The sequence below is a fragment of the Jaculus jaculus genome, chromosome 1 (genome assembly GCF_020740685.1).
Source record: "Jaculus jaculus isolate mJacJac1 chromosome 1, mJacJac1.mat.Y.cur, whole genome shotgun sequence".
Lineage (NCBI taxonomy): Eukaryota > Metazoa > Chordata > Mammalia > Rodentia > Dipodidae > Jaculus > Jaculus jaculus.
The window spans coordinates 139,077,839-139,095,133 of record NC_059102.1 but is presented as its reverse complement, the minus strand read 5'-3'; the positions used below and the strand labels follow the sequence as shown (position 1 = coordinate 139,095,133).

General features: G+C 39.8%; 1 protein-coding gene across 3 annotated transcripts in view; it reads left to right on the top strand.

Annotated features, from left to right (window-relative positions):
* Positions 1–17,295, top strand: part of Pappa (pappalysin 1) — a 250,351-nt gene that overhangs the window by 63,544 nt on the left and 169,512 nt on the right. For all 3 annotated transcript variants that reach the window (XM_004662682.2, XM_045150186.1, XR_006637197.1), the window contains exons 5-6: positions 7,659–7,851; positions 15,176–15,297. In XM_004662682.2, coding sequence (XP_004662739.2) covers positions 7,659–7,851; positions 15,176–15,297 — 315 coding nt within the window. The remainder of the gene's footprint in view (positions 1–7,658; positions 7,852–15,175; positions 15,298–17,295) is intronic.

Below are 17,295 nucleotides of genomic sequence, written 5' to 3'. Positions count from 1 at the left end.
CTTTGGAAGTTTGCCTGTCTATTAGGTACTAGGTGCTACCCTGCTACCAGACCCCCATAAACTAAATCTCTTTTTTTTTTGTTCCCCTTTGTAAAGATCTAAAGGGTGATTGATTTACTGTTGTTTTTTAAAGGAACCCCTCAGCTCAGTGACCCATTAACAGCAGAACTAATTCACTGAGCTACAATAACAAACTTACACCCACAAAGCATATTCAAGGCAACCGTGAGCTTTGAAATGTTTGTTTTCCTTAGGATCCCTGATAGATGAGGCGACAGAAACAGCTGGATGAAATTCAAAATGCAGAACAGAAGTGGGTTCTCAGGAATAAAGAGGGGGATACAAGGAGCTCCCTGCTTCCAGAACAGAGGGCTGAGTGTTTGCAGAGTCAGGTTCTTCCAGCTGCTTCTTCCTCGGTGTCTCTTTGTCCAGCTGGCTGCCAGTTGGGAAAGGAGTCTTCTAAGAGGAGCTCCCTCCAGCAGAGCTGGCTGCAGAAATGGTCATGGTTTTTCTGTGCTTACCAATATGGTAGCCACAAGCTGAATGTGGCTACTGAGCACTAGAAATACTACTGTGACTAATGACCTTAACTATCACTCTTAAAAAAGTGCAATTAATTTAACTTGAAAGGGGAATGTGTGCTGGTGGCTGCCACATTGGTCTTGGCAAGCTAGTGATGGCTCTTGATGACTGATGATATACCAGATACTGTATGCACTGTGAATGTGCAATGTCTCAAGAAGATAAATTCTATTGTCAATACCCATTTTACAGATGTAGAAAGTAGGGTTCAGATAGCATAATTAACTTGCCCAAAGGTCACACACATAAAACAAGGCAAACATCACATAACCCAAGCTTTTCTGACTGCAAAGCCTGAATTAATAATAACTTTCTTATCCTGAGGAATGTTGAGATGATTCCAAATGGTTCCATGAAACAGGTACCAGGACAAATCGAGTTCAATGGAAAGCACCAGGGGTCATGAGTTTGCCTTGGACTGATGGATAAGGATTTGGTAGGAAGATAGTGGGCAGCAACTCTGACCACACTTCCTGAAGATAGCAGGTGATACTTATGGAATATTTAAAGAGAATTCTACTTAAGAATATAGGAAATTAGGTTTTCTTTGGCCTGTGGAAAATGTTAGCATCTTTCTGTGATAGCCTCTTAATATGTATACATATTTTGACATGTCAGTTCCATCCTAAGGAATATATCTGAAGCAAATAAATCATTCAATGTATTTAAAAACTTGGTTATAAGAATGTTCATAGTCATTTTCATTCTCCAAGTATTTATTGTGCATTTACAGAATGCCAGACACAGAAGATAAATGTTTATATATGTGTAAAATTAAAAATGGCTTACAAAGTCAAAGATAATGGATTGTTGAAATAAATTCCAAAACGCCCACATGATAGAACATCATGTGGCCTCTAAGGATGATGTAAAATATGGTTAAGGCACATGAACAGAAGATGGCATGCTGATTCCAAATGCAGAGCTTGGAGTTAGGAAGTAGAACCTGGGTTTCTATGCATCAGCCTTGGATCCTTGGATAGTTACTTCTTTTTCCTTTTATTTGGTTTTTCTTTTTTTTTTTTTTTAATTAGTTTTCTATTGAGCAAATACAGGCAGTTTGGTACTATTATTAGGCTCATCTGTGACCTACCCCCTCCCCAATAGCCCCTCCTTGTTGATGTATATGGGTCCTGCATTGTGGAGTTAGCCCACAGTTATTGGTATGATAAATGTATCCGCATATCATGACCCAACATGTGGCTCTGACATTATTTCCACCCCCTCTTCTGCAAAATTTCCCTGAGCTATGTTGGGTCCAATTTTGGTCTGCTTCAGCGATGAGGTGTTGGGGGCCTCTGAGGCTCTGGCTCTGTGATTTGGTAGTTAATTTTTCTCTGTGTTGGTCTCCTTTCCCTTTGTGCTGGTATCTGGTTCATCAGGAAAACAGCAGTCTTGCTTGTTTTGCCAATTTTCTTTAGTTTCAGTCGGGGCCTTTTTGAGGTATGATGGGTTGGCTCTCTCTTTACGATCTGCATCTATCTGAAAAAGAGAAGCAAAATCTCCAATGGAGAGTGAGTTAGCACCAGGACAAATGAGATAACCCTTACTTTTTTAATAGAGAATTTAATAGGTGTAGGCCCTCTTGTGCCCCATGATTGATGCCAGCTTGATATTGCAGAGTGGGCTTATGTTTGGATATGGTCCTGACTTGTTTCCCAGCTCCAGCTCTGGACCCATACCACTGAGGGGATCAGTTAGCCAAATCAAGAGCAGTTGGTTCCCCACCATGGCTGTGTGTCACTATTGCACTTGTGTGGGCATCACAACAGGTTATTTGTTGCTAAGTAGGTTAGACCATGAGTTTCTTGGACAGATATTGGTCATTTCCCCCAGTTGTCCATATAGCACCTTCTGGCACTAGACACACTGACTGTCTGGGGACTGACGCTCCTGGCCTCCAGCCATGCCGTCCATTTTACGTGTCAGCTACATATGGAGTCTTCAACAATAGGGTTTTACCACTGACCTTTGGTGGGTCATCAAGTACTGTGACAGAAATCTGTCATTCTTTTAGGAAACGTTGTAGGTTTCTCTGATCAAAAGCTCATTGTGGATGATAGCCCCATGCTGGTACTGGGAGGTACAGGTCAGTGCCCACTAAGAAAATGAGGAAAAAGATAACTAATATACGAGAGTTAGAGAGTAGAGAGAGAGGGAGAGAGTGGGGCGGGGGGGTGATGGAGGGAGGGAAGATGTAGAAGATTTAGGTTAGACTTGATCCTACCCTCTCCAGTGTCTTGTGGTTCAGGTGGTTCCTGTAAGGGCCTGGTGAAGGTTCAGCCATTTGGTCTGCCTTTTAGGAAGTAGAATTTTATGGTACCATTGCCGTTTGGGTCTAGATTAGTGTTTCCCACCCCTTTGATGCCCTCCCCTCCCTCCTCCTCCATCCTAGTGTCTAGTCCATGAGATGCTTACTTGGTATGTAAGGTATCTTGGGTATATTAAGGTTAGGTGCTGTAGATGAGTGAGACTATGTGGCAATTTTTTTTTTCTGTGATTGTGTAAGTTCACTGAGAATAATTTGATCTAGGCTCAACCATTTTTCCTCAAATTTCTTTGTGTCATTTTTTCTTACTGCTGTATAGAATTCCATTTTGTAGATATACCATATCTCAGTTATCCATTCTTCTAGTGATGGACATCTGGATTGATTCCAGCTCTTAGCTATTACGAATTGTGCTGCTACAAACATGGTTGAGCAAATCTCTCTGGCCTGTGGTTTGAAGGTTTAAGGGTAGATGCCCAGTAAGGGAATAACTGGGTCTGCTGGTATCTCTATAGTCAGATTTTTCAGGAGTCTCCACATTGCTTTCCAAAGTGATTGTACAATCCTACATCCCCACCAACAGTGGATAAGTGTTCCTACTTCTCCACATCCTTGCCAGCATTTATTTTCGTTTGATTTTTTGATGTTTGCTATCCTTTTTGGGGTAAGGTGGAATCTCATAGTTGTTTTAATTTGCATTTCTCTGATGATTAGGGATGATGAACATTTTCTTAAGTGTGTGTTTGCTATTTGTGTTTCTTCCTCTGTGAACTGTCTGTTCATCTCTTTGCCCCATTTTGTGAGTGGGGTGTTTGACTTCTTACTGTTTAGATTCTTGAGTTCTTTGTAGATTCTAGAGATTAGGCCTCTATCAGTTCGATAACCCGCAAATATTTTCTCCCATTCTGTGGGTAATCTATTGGCTTTACTTATTGTGTGCTTGTCTGTAAACAAACTCTTCAGCTTCATGTGATCCCATTGGTTGAGTGACTGTTCAAGATCTTGTGCTACTGGGGTTTTGTTCAGGAAGTCTTTTTCCATTCCTATATCGTGGAAGGTACTTCCTAAATTTCCCTCCAGTAGTATTCGAGTTTCTGGTCTTATATTGAGGTCTTTGATCCATTTGGATTTGAGTGTAGTGTATGGGGAAATGTGTGGATCAAGTTTCAGTTTCCTGCATGTGGTTATCCAGTTTGTCCAGCACCATTTGGGTCTTACTGTAGTCCAGGTTGTATATATGTTGCATTATTGCCAGATAATAGGCTTAGGGCAATATTTATTTTTGGTATATTCCAAATAATGTTCTATAGTGAACATAGCTTATATAATCACCTTACTAGGACTATTATTACCATCATTATTTAAAGAAAACAAGGTCAGGATTGGTGGTGTATGCCTTTAATCCCAGCACTTGGAAGGCAGACATAGGAGGGTTGCCATAAGTTCAAAGCCACCCTGAGACTATATGGTATGGTCCAGGTCAGTCTGAACTAGAGTGAAACTCTACCTCAAAAAACAAACAAAAATAAATAAATAAATAAAAAATAAAAGAACACAGAAAAAGAAAAGAAGAAAAAAACAGAATGATGTACAAAAAAAATGATTCATTTAACCATGTGCTAGATGTAGGTGAGCTTGTTAAGTGCTCTCATAGTGTTCATGTGCCATTATTTTTCCTCCTTTTGCAGTGGATAGGAATGAGACTGCCAAGGTCACATTTAGCCTAAGGTTCTATAGGTAGTAAAGACACTGAGTTTTTTCCCTGAACCTCCATGCAATGTGAACTTCAAGCTACAGATGGGAATTTGGTCTTGTAAACAAGGCTCAGTTGGCAAGACCGAAGTATCAATAGCAGGATGACTAAAGCATGCACTTTCCCACCAGGAATTGAAATCCCCAAAGTCCTGGGGACAAAATAGGTATAGAGGACCATCGGAGCCTGAATGAAGAGACCACAGATAACAGGAAAGAAGATGCTTGGGGAGGGAAGCCAAGTAAGGCTGACTGTAGACATTAGCTAATTGAGACAGAGCCGTTGTGATAAATAGAAACCCTTTGGGATCACTCTTTAACTTCTAATAGCAGCTAAGTCTCTACATAATTTAATCCAGGGCATATGTCTTCCCCACATCAGCGCTGTGTTTGTTTCAAATGTGTTCCTGCTTCCTTACTAAATTCTATCACCTATCCATTTATAAGCTCTTTTATTGAGAAACATTAACATGGCTAATTTTTAAGTTATAAAGGGAAGATGCACTTCTTTGTACAAATACAACAAATAAGTCCAAAGTTTGTGTAAATATAGAAAAAAAGTGCCTTTCTTCTTTATTCATTTTGGTAAATTCCTTCTGAACCCTAATCTGTTCATCAAATCCTTATCACAACTCTATGGGTTAGACTTGATTCAAATGTCCTCAATTTTTACTGAAGAAACTGTTATGTAAAGTTACATTAATTTTAAGTAGCGCCGAAGTACTACTTTATTTTGTGTGTGTCCTTGAAATACAGTCAGACCCCTAACATGGATCGCTGTGTTATTATTTTTACTCTTATAAACAATGCTTCAAGAAATCTTGCTACCCACTTAATTGCCCCTATGTTTTTCATGGACATCTATCTATAGCATTCATAATGTGATGTCACTAGACCGTACTAAGTACATATTGTCCATGTACATTCTGGTCTTTACTGCCTGTGTCTACCTTTAGAGCACACAAATATGCATTCACAAATATACATGTATGTACACATATACTTGCACACACTATTCCAAACACAAGATAGCAAGAATTTGCTGGGCATTGGTCATGAAGTATATACTATTCCTGGGCTCCATCCTGCAACTTAGCCATGTTTTCAGATGAAAACTTTTATGAGCATTACCACCAAGGCATCAAGGTCATGTAATCACTTGCCTGTTAGATTGCATCACCTGAGTGCTTTATGTCTTTCCTCAGCCATCCTATACTCTTCCTACATCCAACCCATTCTGTGGCTTTGCCCAGTCTTTCAGAATATAGTTCAGTTCATAGTAACAAACCAAGCTTACCTAATGAGCTGGGTTTGTACTCCTTGTAGTAGGGAGTCATGGAACACTTTGTATTTAGAGAGTTACATGGTGTATCTAGGTTTGAGAGATATTTGCTCAATTAGTCACTTGTATGTAAAGCTTATTAGGGAACACCAGGCTCTTCATCTTCTACCAGGTGTCTTAAAGCCTTTCCTAGGGTGCTGGAAAGGAGACTGTCAAAATTACTAAAGGTATCCAAGGCAACTTCTGCATATAAACTCCCTCACACCCTTGTCCCTTCCCTTCAAGGTCATGTCCACCTACCTAGTACTTGCCCAAACTTCTCTTCTGTTTGTATGCTAAGGAAAAAAAGTGAATTTATGATGTTATATTCTCAATAGCAGGTTTATTTTAAGACCTGGCAAGCTCAGTGCCCTTCTGTCTGGGCCCCAGCTGCAGTAAACCTGACCAAGCAGATACCCCTGAGAAGTGGTGCTTTGAGATACCAACCCAAAAAGTGCCTTGCTTTTCCTCTTGGGCAGCTGAATCAGACCACTGGCGAGAGACACAGGAGACAAGCCTCTTCCCTGGGGGACCAGGTTTTGAGTCTCTATTAAATCCATACTCTGGGAAAGAGAGAACAAAATGGAAGTTCATTAGAACTAAAAACACTTGAGAGATTTTCTTCCCACCCCCCTTAGATTAGACTTGTCTCAACTTACATTTGGCAGCCACCTGCCTGAGACTTTGTCCGTACTAGGTCTCACTTTTGCTCAGAAAGAAAATGTGACATTGTTCAGAAGAATGGCCTTGGAGTACAGACTGCCTAGACAAAGTTGCTTGGATGTGCCTGACCTAAGTTTCCTCCTCTGTCAAAGGATAAAATAATATTGTGTACTCCAAATATGTTATGCATTGTGAGAGAGGAGGTGACTGTCAGTTCAAGCCTGGTTCACATTTAGCACACACTAAGCATATACTTCACTGAGAGTGCTGCAAAGGAAATACGGTTGCTTATGTTCCCATCATATACACTGAGTCTGGGTTGTTCTTCAGTTGCCTGACTGGCCTGGCTCATTTCCACATAAGCCAGGTATCTGGCTGTGCATCATCATGTCTGATGATACCACACCTTTATTTCTCCATTTAAGCTGCTTATCTGATTGATTTCATACACTTACATCTTTGGGCTCTTCCTATTTGGTCTTTCTTCCCCCTAAATGTCACCTCCCTCCATTCATTGGTTGGTGCCATCAAAGTCTTTAATGACTTTAGCATGACCTTGACTCATGCAATGGATGATCTTGATGCCATTGTATCAGCATAACGTATAATTGATGGATGAGTGAATGAATAAATGTGAAGGAATATATCAGCAAATGACAAAAGGAATGAGAGAATGAATTAGTGGATAAGCAAGTGAATGAATGAAAAAGTCATTGAGGCAGGAAGGAAGAAAAGATTTTGATGGGAAACAGTGGATTTAGGTCCTAGAAGAGCAGCTTGTTTTGCCCTTGTCTTAACTATGAGTTCTTGGCAGCTCCTTCTCCAGTCCCAGGGTTACTTTTCCAATTCCATCCACCCTCCCCTTCCTGCTATTTCCTCTCACCTGTCTCCAGGAGTGATGACTACACTAATTTGTTCACAAACCATTAACTCCTAAGCACTGGAAGAGGCTGCCCTGATCTGGTGAGGACAGACTGAGGAACTTACTCCCTGGCTGCCCGGAGATGGCATCCTTTTCTGGCATGCCTGCCTCTGGAACTTGGAACTTATCTTTCCTCCTAACTCTTGCAGATGACGACTGTACGGACTCCTTCACGCCCAATCAAGTTGCTAGAATGCACTGTTACCTGGACCTAGTGTACCAGAGCTGGCAGCCATCCAGGAAGCCGGCACCTGTTGCTCTTGCCCCCCAGGTTGTGGGCCACACGACCAGCTCTGTGATGCTGGAATGGTTCCCACCCATCGATGGCCACTTCTTTGAAAGGTGAGTGTGCCCTGTGCAATGTTCATCCCTGCCTTCCTCTCCTGCCAAGAAGAGGAAGACTTGTAAGGGAAGCAGCCCTGGAGGAACATTTGTCCAAACTCTTGTTCTTGTTGACCAGGAATCCCCATCAACAGGACACAGTGACTGGTATGTGGACTCATGGCAAAAAGTTTCAGTCAGGAATTAAGAGAATAATTAGTGATAAAGATGAACAGCTAATGATATTCATTTTTAGCTGAATGGATGATTGAAATGTCATTATTTAAGCAACCTGGAAACATATTGTTAGACATTTCTTCTGATCCTGACTCCATTAGCTCAGGTGTTATAATTACCACTGTTTAATCAGCAAACCATTCATATTATATATAAAACTCACATTAAATATGAAATGATACATATGTTTGGGACATTTGTAAGTGTGTCAGTATTAACATTTGTAAAATCATATGTATATAGAAAACCATAATCTTTGAGTACACCTAGCATTGCTAGATATGAGGGCAGGGTATTGAGAAAACCAGGAAATAATAATGTGTAAAATGCCCGAGTGCTGCTCCCCTGCCTGTCACAAATTTCCTGTATGCCATTGGACATATCACTTTCCCTCTTCATCCCTTAAGGCTCCCTAGCTCTTCTCCTCTGGAAAGTGAATCTGAAATATCACAGTGACCAGAAGGTGCAGACAAGGATGAAATGTTCTTTTGTGGGCCCTTTCAGGGTAGAAACTCTTGAGGAACCAGATATAAAAGATTCATGGGCTAGCCATGTAATTCAGTGGTAAAGCATTTACCTAACATGTATGTAGCTAAGAGTTTGGCCCTCTGCACTAAAAAAATAAATGAATAAATAAATATTCATAAAAATATTTGCATCTATTGTTGAACTTTGCTATTATTCAGAAAATACATTATTCCTATCCCTAGCTCTCTTGGGATACATAACCAACAATGGTGATATAACATTGATGATAATGAAAATGATAGCCATGCTAGTAATTAATTTGTATTTCTCTTCTGGGAATACAGCTGTTTCTCATGTGATGGACTCTGTCTTAAATGCTTTATATACAGAGTCTCATTTAATATTCCCAGTAACACAGTAAAAACATGGATCCTCTTCCTCATGTGCCAGATAAGGACAGAACTAGAGATGAAAGAGTTGGAGAAATTCGACCAACAGCCCACAGAAAGTGGTGAGGGCTGGACTCCATCTCACATTTCCAGATGTCTTCTTCATGACTCCCATGTGCTTTTATTACATTGTTGGAAAACTAGTGCTACAAAGCTAATGTGCATTTCCACAAAAAGACAGCATAAAACACTTATTTACATGTGTATGTTTGGTAATGTGCATAAAGAAACATTAAACAAAAGAGTTCGACAGACATTTCTCAAAAGAAGACGTACAAGTAGGCAATATATATATATTAAATATTCAATCTCAGTAATAAGGAGGAAAATTACAAGTTATATCTGCAGTAAGATAGCACCTCATACTTTTAATATTTCTCTTCCAAAGAAGTAAAAAGGAAAAAAAAGACTAAGCTGTAGAGAAAAGAGAATCTTGTACATTGTTGGAAAGAACATAAATTAATATAGACATAATGGAGGCTTCTCAGAAAAGTTAAAATAAAACTATCACATGATCTAGCTATAATAGCACTAAATAGAAATCCAAACAAACGAAAATAATTTTCCCTAAGAGATACCATACACCTCATGTACTTTGAAACTTGAAATAAGCCAGGCACAGAGAGGTAAACATTACCTGATCTCATTTACATGTAGAATTTTTTAAAGTTGAACTCATCAAAGTAAAGAGTAGAAAAATCCCTGGAGGATAAGGGAAGATGCTGACAGAGGTTCAGTTAGGGGATACATCCTCCAGAGATCAGAAATGTGTCCATCATAAATATAAATGCCTTGTGTACTTCAAAATTAATAAAATTTAAATGCTTTCATGAGCAATATTGGTAAGTATGAGAGCTGACAGTTTGTTCATCAGCCTAGTTTAGTCATTCCACATCGGCCCACCTATATGAAAACATTACATTGTGATTCACAGATACATGACTTATATGGAAGTTTAAATAAATTAAAAAAAAAAATAAAGTCATATTAGATCATGATAACACAGAAAATTTGAGCTCTAATTTTTGACAGTAACTATCAGCCTCTAAATCTAGACCCTTCCTTTTTGCAGCTGGGTAAGAATGTAATTGGAGGGGAAGGAAAGTTCCTCTCTGGGCTGTCTGTAGGAACCCCTTTCCCCAGCCCCAGCTGCCACAACTTCACTCAGAGCTGGGTTTGGGAAGCCTCATGTGACACTGCAGAGCAAGCTTTCTGGCAGCTTGTAGATTTATTTATTTTCATAAGATGATGAGAAGTATCAGAGTTTTGGTCAAGCCTTGGCCTTTATTCCACTTTAAAAATGGAAGTTTTATAACTGAAGTTTCCTGTGTGTGTATTCAATTTGTATTTCATAAAGCCGTTATTGTCCATTAAATAAATTCCATCTGATTATTGGAAACCTATTGGAGGGTTAATTGTTGTGTAATGAGATATGTCTGTATTACATAGTGCCCTCAGCTTCAATCAGTATGTTTTTAATAACGTATAGTAGGTTGGTACTTGAAGCTCATACAATAGCTATTCTGTTCAGGCTAAGATTTCATAATGGAGTTATCACATGCTAAATTAAAACTGACAGTTTTGGGAACATGTCTAATTAAGTTTAGCAGCTATGTAGACCACAGTCTATAGCAAAAGGAAGTTGGACCATGAGTATCAATAACTTGTTGCAGGAAAGTAGAACTATGTTTCATTCATATCACTCTCCCAAGCACGTGGAGTTTATATTCCTGTGGTGGGCTTAGTATGAAGTACAAGCTTTGATGTCAGGTCATCAGTTTTCTTTACACAGCTTCATTGCTCTTAGTGAAGAGGACCATGGACAAGCCACCTCACTGTTCTGATATCTCTGAGTCCTCTTCCGTAAACAGCTGCTGCTACCAGTGCCCACATCCCCTAGCTTTTCTTGGGGTATTCAACAAATGACATGTGTGATATGCTAAGTACATGTATTCTACACACAAATGCTGTTTCCATATTATATGTTTTCCAGAGCTGTTTAGCTACTTGAAAATTCCCTTTCCCTGCAAAACCTCTGGTGCTTTGCACATCATCCATCAATGCCGACATCTTGCCCCTGGCCATGCTCATGTCCTCCTGCTGTTCTGCATCTGTGGTCTAAGAGAGTACAAGAGTTTTCCTTAAGAAGATAGATTCAGACCCTCCTACAGCCTATGTCCTCACACATATGCAACTGAATAAATAATTCAAGGCCACCCCTGGCTTTTTTAACTCCTTTATTTTTATCTTGCATATGTGTGTTAGCTGGCTGGTTTCAGCTACCTGAACAACCAGACATGGTATATTGGAAGGAATACTAGGCTAGGAACTGAGTGATTGGGCTCTGAAATCATGACAAATGTATCCTCTACTTCTTTAGCATTAGTTTTACTATCTTACTATCTGGAAGCCAAAAGAGACATTCTATACATATATACATATGTATATATGTATATATATATATGTATATATGAGAGAGAGAGAGAACCTTCATCAACAAGTATTTGTTTTCCATATATTAGAATACAGTCAACTAGTAGTAACTTTTCATAAAGATGGTATATATTAGTGCCATTGTAGTTGAACAAGAGAGAATGAATCCATTTTCACACAGAAGATGGCTTGAAGAAGCACTATCACATATGCCTTTGTGCAGTAATAGAAATGTCCTATAGCTTCATTGACTAAGATAGTAGCCACTTTTCATCTCTGCCTAGGAACTACTTGAAATACAATGGATGTGAGGAAAAAAAATTTAAGTGCCTTTAAAGTTTATTAGTTAAATTTTTAATAGCCACATGTGGTTGCCAACTACTTCATTGAGTAGAGCAAGCTTATAGCTTTGGGCTTTGACTCTCATATAATCTGGGTAAGAAAATTGTCCCCCCAGCATTAACATTCTTCAGTTACATGATTGCAGTCCCACCCCACCCCCTCTCTGAAAGAGAGAGAGACATTGTGTGTGTGTGTGTGTGTGTGTGTGTGTGTGTGTGTGTGTGTGTGTAGGTGTCCCTGAAAATCAACTAAATATCAGTGTCCAGGGACACAAACACTCCATGGATATATAGAATATGTCAGGGCTGGAGAGATGGCTTAGCAGTTAAATGTTTGCCTGTGAAGCCTAAGGACCCCGGTTCGAGGCTCCATTCCCCAGGACCCACATTAGCCAGATTGCACAAGGTGGCGCATGTGTCTGGAGTTCATTTGCAGTGGCTGGAAGCCTTGGCACCCCCATTCTTTCTCTCTCTCTCTCTGCCTCTTTCTCTATCTGTGGCTCTCAAATAAAGAAATAAAAATAATAAAATATTTTTTTAAAAAAATAGAATATATCATATCACATTTGTTATCAGCTATCAGTTTACTCATTCATCAAATAATTTCTTGAAACCTTGTATGATTTTAGAATTAAATGACAACAAGTCTGTGTGTATCTATCTAACTGTGTATCTTAATCATCATCATCTATCTATATTCTTGCATCCAGTAAAAGTTCTCTGGGATATAGAAAAAAAAAAAAAAAGAATCAATCACTGCCTCAGTTACTTTTACTTTCTCATTGCTGGGACAAAACACCTGACCTGAAGCAGCTTACAGAAGGAAATTATTTTACTGGCTTAAAGTTCCAGAAGGTAGAATCCATTCTGACAGGGAAGATATGGAAAGCTGGAGCCAATATCACATTTTCACATCAGCAGGGAATAAATAGACAGAGATAAAACAATAAACAGTACTAGGCTGTAACACTTCAACACCTGTCCCCAGTGTGTATGTCCTTCAGTTAGTCTCTATATCCTAAAGGTTCCACCAGCTGGAAATTAAAAATTAAAACACACAGTCTACGTGGGTATTTTACATTCAAACCACCTCAGTGACCATCAAGATCAGCATTGATCTTGAACCCAGTGGGACATTTCTAATTTTCTTGTTCTGCTGTCAAAAAATTAGTCAAGTGACTTAGAGCTTCTATTCATTGAAACAGTCATTGTAAAGGAACTCTACCCTCATTAGCAGTGCTAAGTCTCCTTTCTTCTCTCTCTCTCTCCTCTCTCTCTCTCTCTCTCTCTCTCTCTCTCTCTCTCCCTCTCTTTTTCTCTCTTTGTCTCTCTCACACTTCCTTAGAAATATATTTATGCAAATATGATTGTTATCACTGTTGCTTCCCCAAAAGCAACTCATTTTTAGTTCAAGCATGTGGCAAATTCAGAAAACCACTAACTCTAAAAAGAATAGGAGATAACAATCAACCTATGTTCCACCATTCAGAAATTATTCCCAATAGTATTTTTACATGAGATTATTTGAATAACATTGTGATAGTATTACAGATTAGGCTTTGACAATGACTATTCTGCTTAATGTAATAGTGTATACATTTTGAATACAACTGAATAATTACTATAAATACTCTGTCATAGCTGATGACCATGATAGTAGTGGTTGACCACTGACTGAGCTTATTTTCCTATCAGTGAACATATTACATTTTCAAGATTTCTACCAATGTACGGTTTCTACAATATGTAGTTTGAAGATCTGGACTATATCAGCCATAAGTATTATAAATATGTGTGAATGGCTAATATTCATTCATCCATGCATATACCCCTCCATCTATCCAAACATGTCTACTGGCTAGCATTTGGGATTAAGTAGCATACTGAACCCTAAAAAAAGAGAAGCATAACTATTGATCTTGTTATCAATGACCTAATAACCTCCTGAGAAAATATACACATATATAAAAATGTCTTCCTAGAGGCAGTCATATGCAAGGTGAACTTTTAAGGGTGGTGTGAGACAGGTGACAAACGTGAGAGAGGAATAACATGATTGAAGGTGGCAATGCCAGAAAATATCAGTTGACAGAGACAAGGGTAGAGTGATGAGAATTGGGAGCATGGGAACTGGGGTTACCCAAGAAGGTAAGCAAATACATGACCTATTGAGCTTAGACTTGAAGGTGAATTCCTGGTCCTTGCATGGGGGAAGGGGAAGTACACCAGTGTGTTCACACGTTATTTTCGCCCCTTAGGATATGCTTCCAGAAGTACAGAGAGTTTTTCTGTGGCTTGAGATCTGGCCATACCAGTGTGTCCTTGCAAGTAGCTAAAGTCAGAGATTCTTCTTGGAATGAAAGAGGATCAGCAGGGTTATTGTACATTGAGAAACAAGGGACTGAGCTGGAACATTTCATGACAGCTTCTTGAGACTTAGTTGCCATTGCCCCAGCAAACACTTGGATTTGAAGTTGTAGGTCCACAAGAACACAGGACAGTCATTCCTCTGCCTTCCAAACAGATGCCAAATATAGAAAACAAGTAGGAACCCAGAAGCTGTTATATAGCCAAAGAAAAATTGAATAAAGATATACAAGAGAGTAAAGAAAGTAGGGGAAGCCACCATCCTGTTCCACTTTTGGGACTGGTCCCGTTGAAAGATTGGCTCACCCTCTGAAAAGCTGCTCAAATAAATTAGATGGCATAGTAAAGAAACTGATTTTGACTGGTAAATTGCACAGTGACTCATCTATCCCCAGAATGTCAAAGCTGGGAGGTTTCTTAGGCATCATCTCATCTAGCCCACTCATTTTTTGATGAAGAACCCATGTATTCTCTATGTGTAATACCTTCAGGACAGTACCTGGCACATAGTAAGTCCCTGGGAAGTATTCTTAAAGGAGTAATTTTTGAGTCCAATGTGAGAAAAATAAAAGAAATTCTCACAATGCAACAAATTTTCAGTGGTGCTCCCCATGCTAGATGAAATTAAAGTTTTTCCAGGTAGTAATCTTCTGGCTCGTTGACTGTGTGCTGCTTGAAACCAGGGAAGTGTATGCATTATGATCAGTGTAGCCCACATCAATGTGTACTTCATGAGAGTTTGTAGCACCAGTACCAATGTATGTCTCAGCATCAGAGCATGCTACATCATCACATGTAACATCTGAACTATGTTATGCATCAGCATCAGATATGTGCCATCAGAACAGAAGACACTTAGGACCAAACAAATTCCTGGGCAGTGGGTGGAATCTCATTTATATTCATTTTTAAAAAGCTTCAGCATGTGTGGGGACTAAATGGGATAACACAGATTGTTTCCTCCGCCTTATTGCTTTGCCCCAGTCCCATCAATTGCTCACTCAACTTTTCCTAAGTCTGTGCATTTCCTTGCTTTCCTTCACCTCCTAGAGAATTGGGATCAGCATGTGACCTTTGCCTGGAAGGGAGAATCCTGGTACAATATGCTTTCAATGCCTCCTCTCCTATGCCCTGTGGCCCATCTGGACACTGGAGCCCTCGGGAAGCAGAAGGTAAGCCAGGCTTCTGAATCCTCACTGACAGGTGGGATGCCTGGAAAACAAAGTTAGTGTGTATCTAAGTGTGTAAATATGTATATATGTGAATGTGTCTCAAGCACAACCTCAGATGCTATTCCCACTACGTACCAGTCAGCATCATTTTTTTTTTTCTTTCTTTAGACAGAGTCTCTCATTGGCCTGGGGCTCATCAATAGACTTCCCAGTGAGCCCTAGACATTTTCCTGACTCTGCCTCCCCAGTGCTAGGATAACAAGCTTTCTCCATGCCCAGCTTGTCTGTGTGGGGTCTATGTATCAAACTTGGGTTCTCATGGTTACATAGCAAACAAGTTTCCTAAGCCCACAAAACAAATTTAAAGTGCATGGGATTTTATCATTTTTACCAGTCTTTCCTTTATTAAATGTTAAGATTGCTTTGCAAAGCCAGTATTCAGACACTCTTCATTTAACAAATATTTCTGGGCACATTATTTCTAAGTATGTTAATCTCATGTCACATATGAGCATATGACGATACCATAATATTGAACAAGGGCCCAAAACCCTATGCCTGATAATGACCCAGTACATAGAAGGGTTTCTGTGAATTCCAGGATCCAACTACTGGTGAGTACAAACAAATCATATTAGAGTCAACCAACATCTGTGGGAACTTTGAGGCATCAGTCATCTTTAATTCCGCTTCAGCTATTTCCAGGACTTCCTGGGGCCCAAGTATTCTCTTTGATTATTCCCATGGATGCTCTTTATGGCAACACATCTACCTGGGAAACATTTGAGGGAAATAGTCCTGAGTTGCCACTATTCTAGTCTCTATCCATGGGAAAAAAAAAAAAAAAAAACTTGCTTTGTACGAGGGTTATTTGTCAGGCTTCCCAAAAAGCTGCTAGCTGAGCTTTCTTGCAACATTATTATTTTGTATAGATATACCTACTGTGTACTCTACAAAAACAAAGAGGACATCTTTTATCCACTCCTGATTGTGGTACTCTTTCACTTGGCCCTGCAGCCAGAGAGGTAAAGACTCTGTGCTGTCCTCCCAGGCATTTATGCCTGACCCTGGCTCTGTCTTGTCCCTCTTGTTTTAGTCTAGGTCAGCTGGTGCCAAGAATTCCTGGGTGGGGCACCTACACAATAGCTCACCAGAGGGAATGGAGTCATCTCAAGGATCGTCAGTGAGAACTCTTCTTCTGTCTTATATATTTTTAGAAAGAGTATTGAAAAGGATAAGCCAGACATAGAATAAAGCAAGGGAGGAAGGTGAATTTGAAAAATGATGGCACTGTATTTTCTAAAGTAGCTTAAAATAAAAATGAGAGTTGAACTTGAGAACTTAAATAAATACATCTGGAATGTAAAGCAAGAGGGCTGTCTGAGAGAGGCCCTCACTCAGCCTGACAGAATCACAGGCTGTCAGACTTGGAAGAGATGACTAGGATCATCCAGCTTGTCCCCACCCAGTGATGGAACACCCTCATGATCTTCCTCACAAAGACTCCCCCATGCCCTGTGATGGCTCTTTGAAAAGTTCTTCCTGAAATCTGCAGTCATATCTTCTACCCAAGCAAACCCAGATTCGTATCTCCCAGAAGAAGCTGTGTCTCTGACATCTGGCAACATTTTGCTTATTTTCATAGAGTGAACCTGCTCTTGTCCATGCTTGCCACTGGAGCAATGTGCTAAGCACTGCCCTGAGTGTGTGGGCAAGGGTGTGCTGAACATGCACCAGGGAGGGAGATAAGTAAATGGGCAATTACCAATCTGTGTGATGAGCCTGTGTTGAGAACTCAGAAAGAAGGGGACAACACCCAGGACTGGAGACTTAGTTTTCCCATTAAATGCCACAAAATGCATTTAAGCATTGAAAGTTTAATATATTTACATGGCTTCAAGGCATGCTCTAGAGGCCCACAGGGTACCTAAAGGGTTTATCCAGGTATCTTCAAGTCAAAATTATTTTCATGGTAATATGATTACATCATCAACTCGT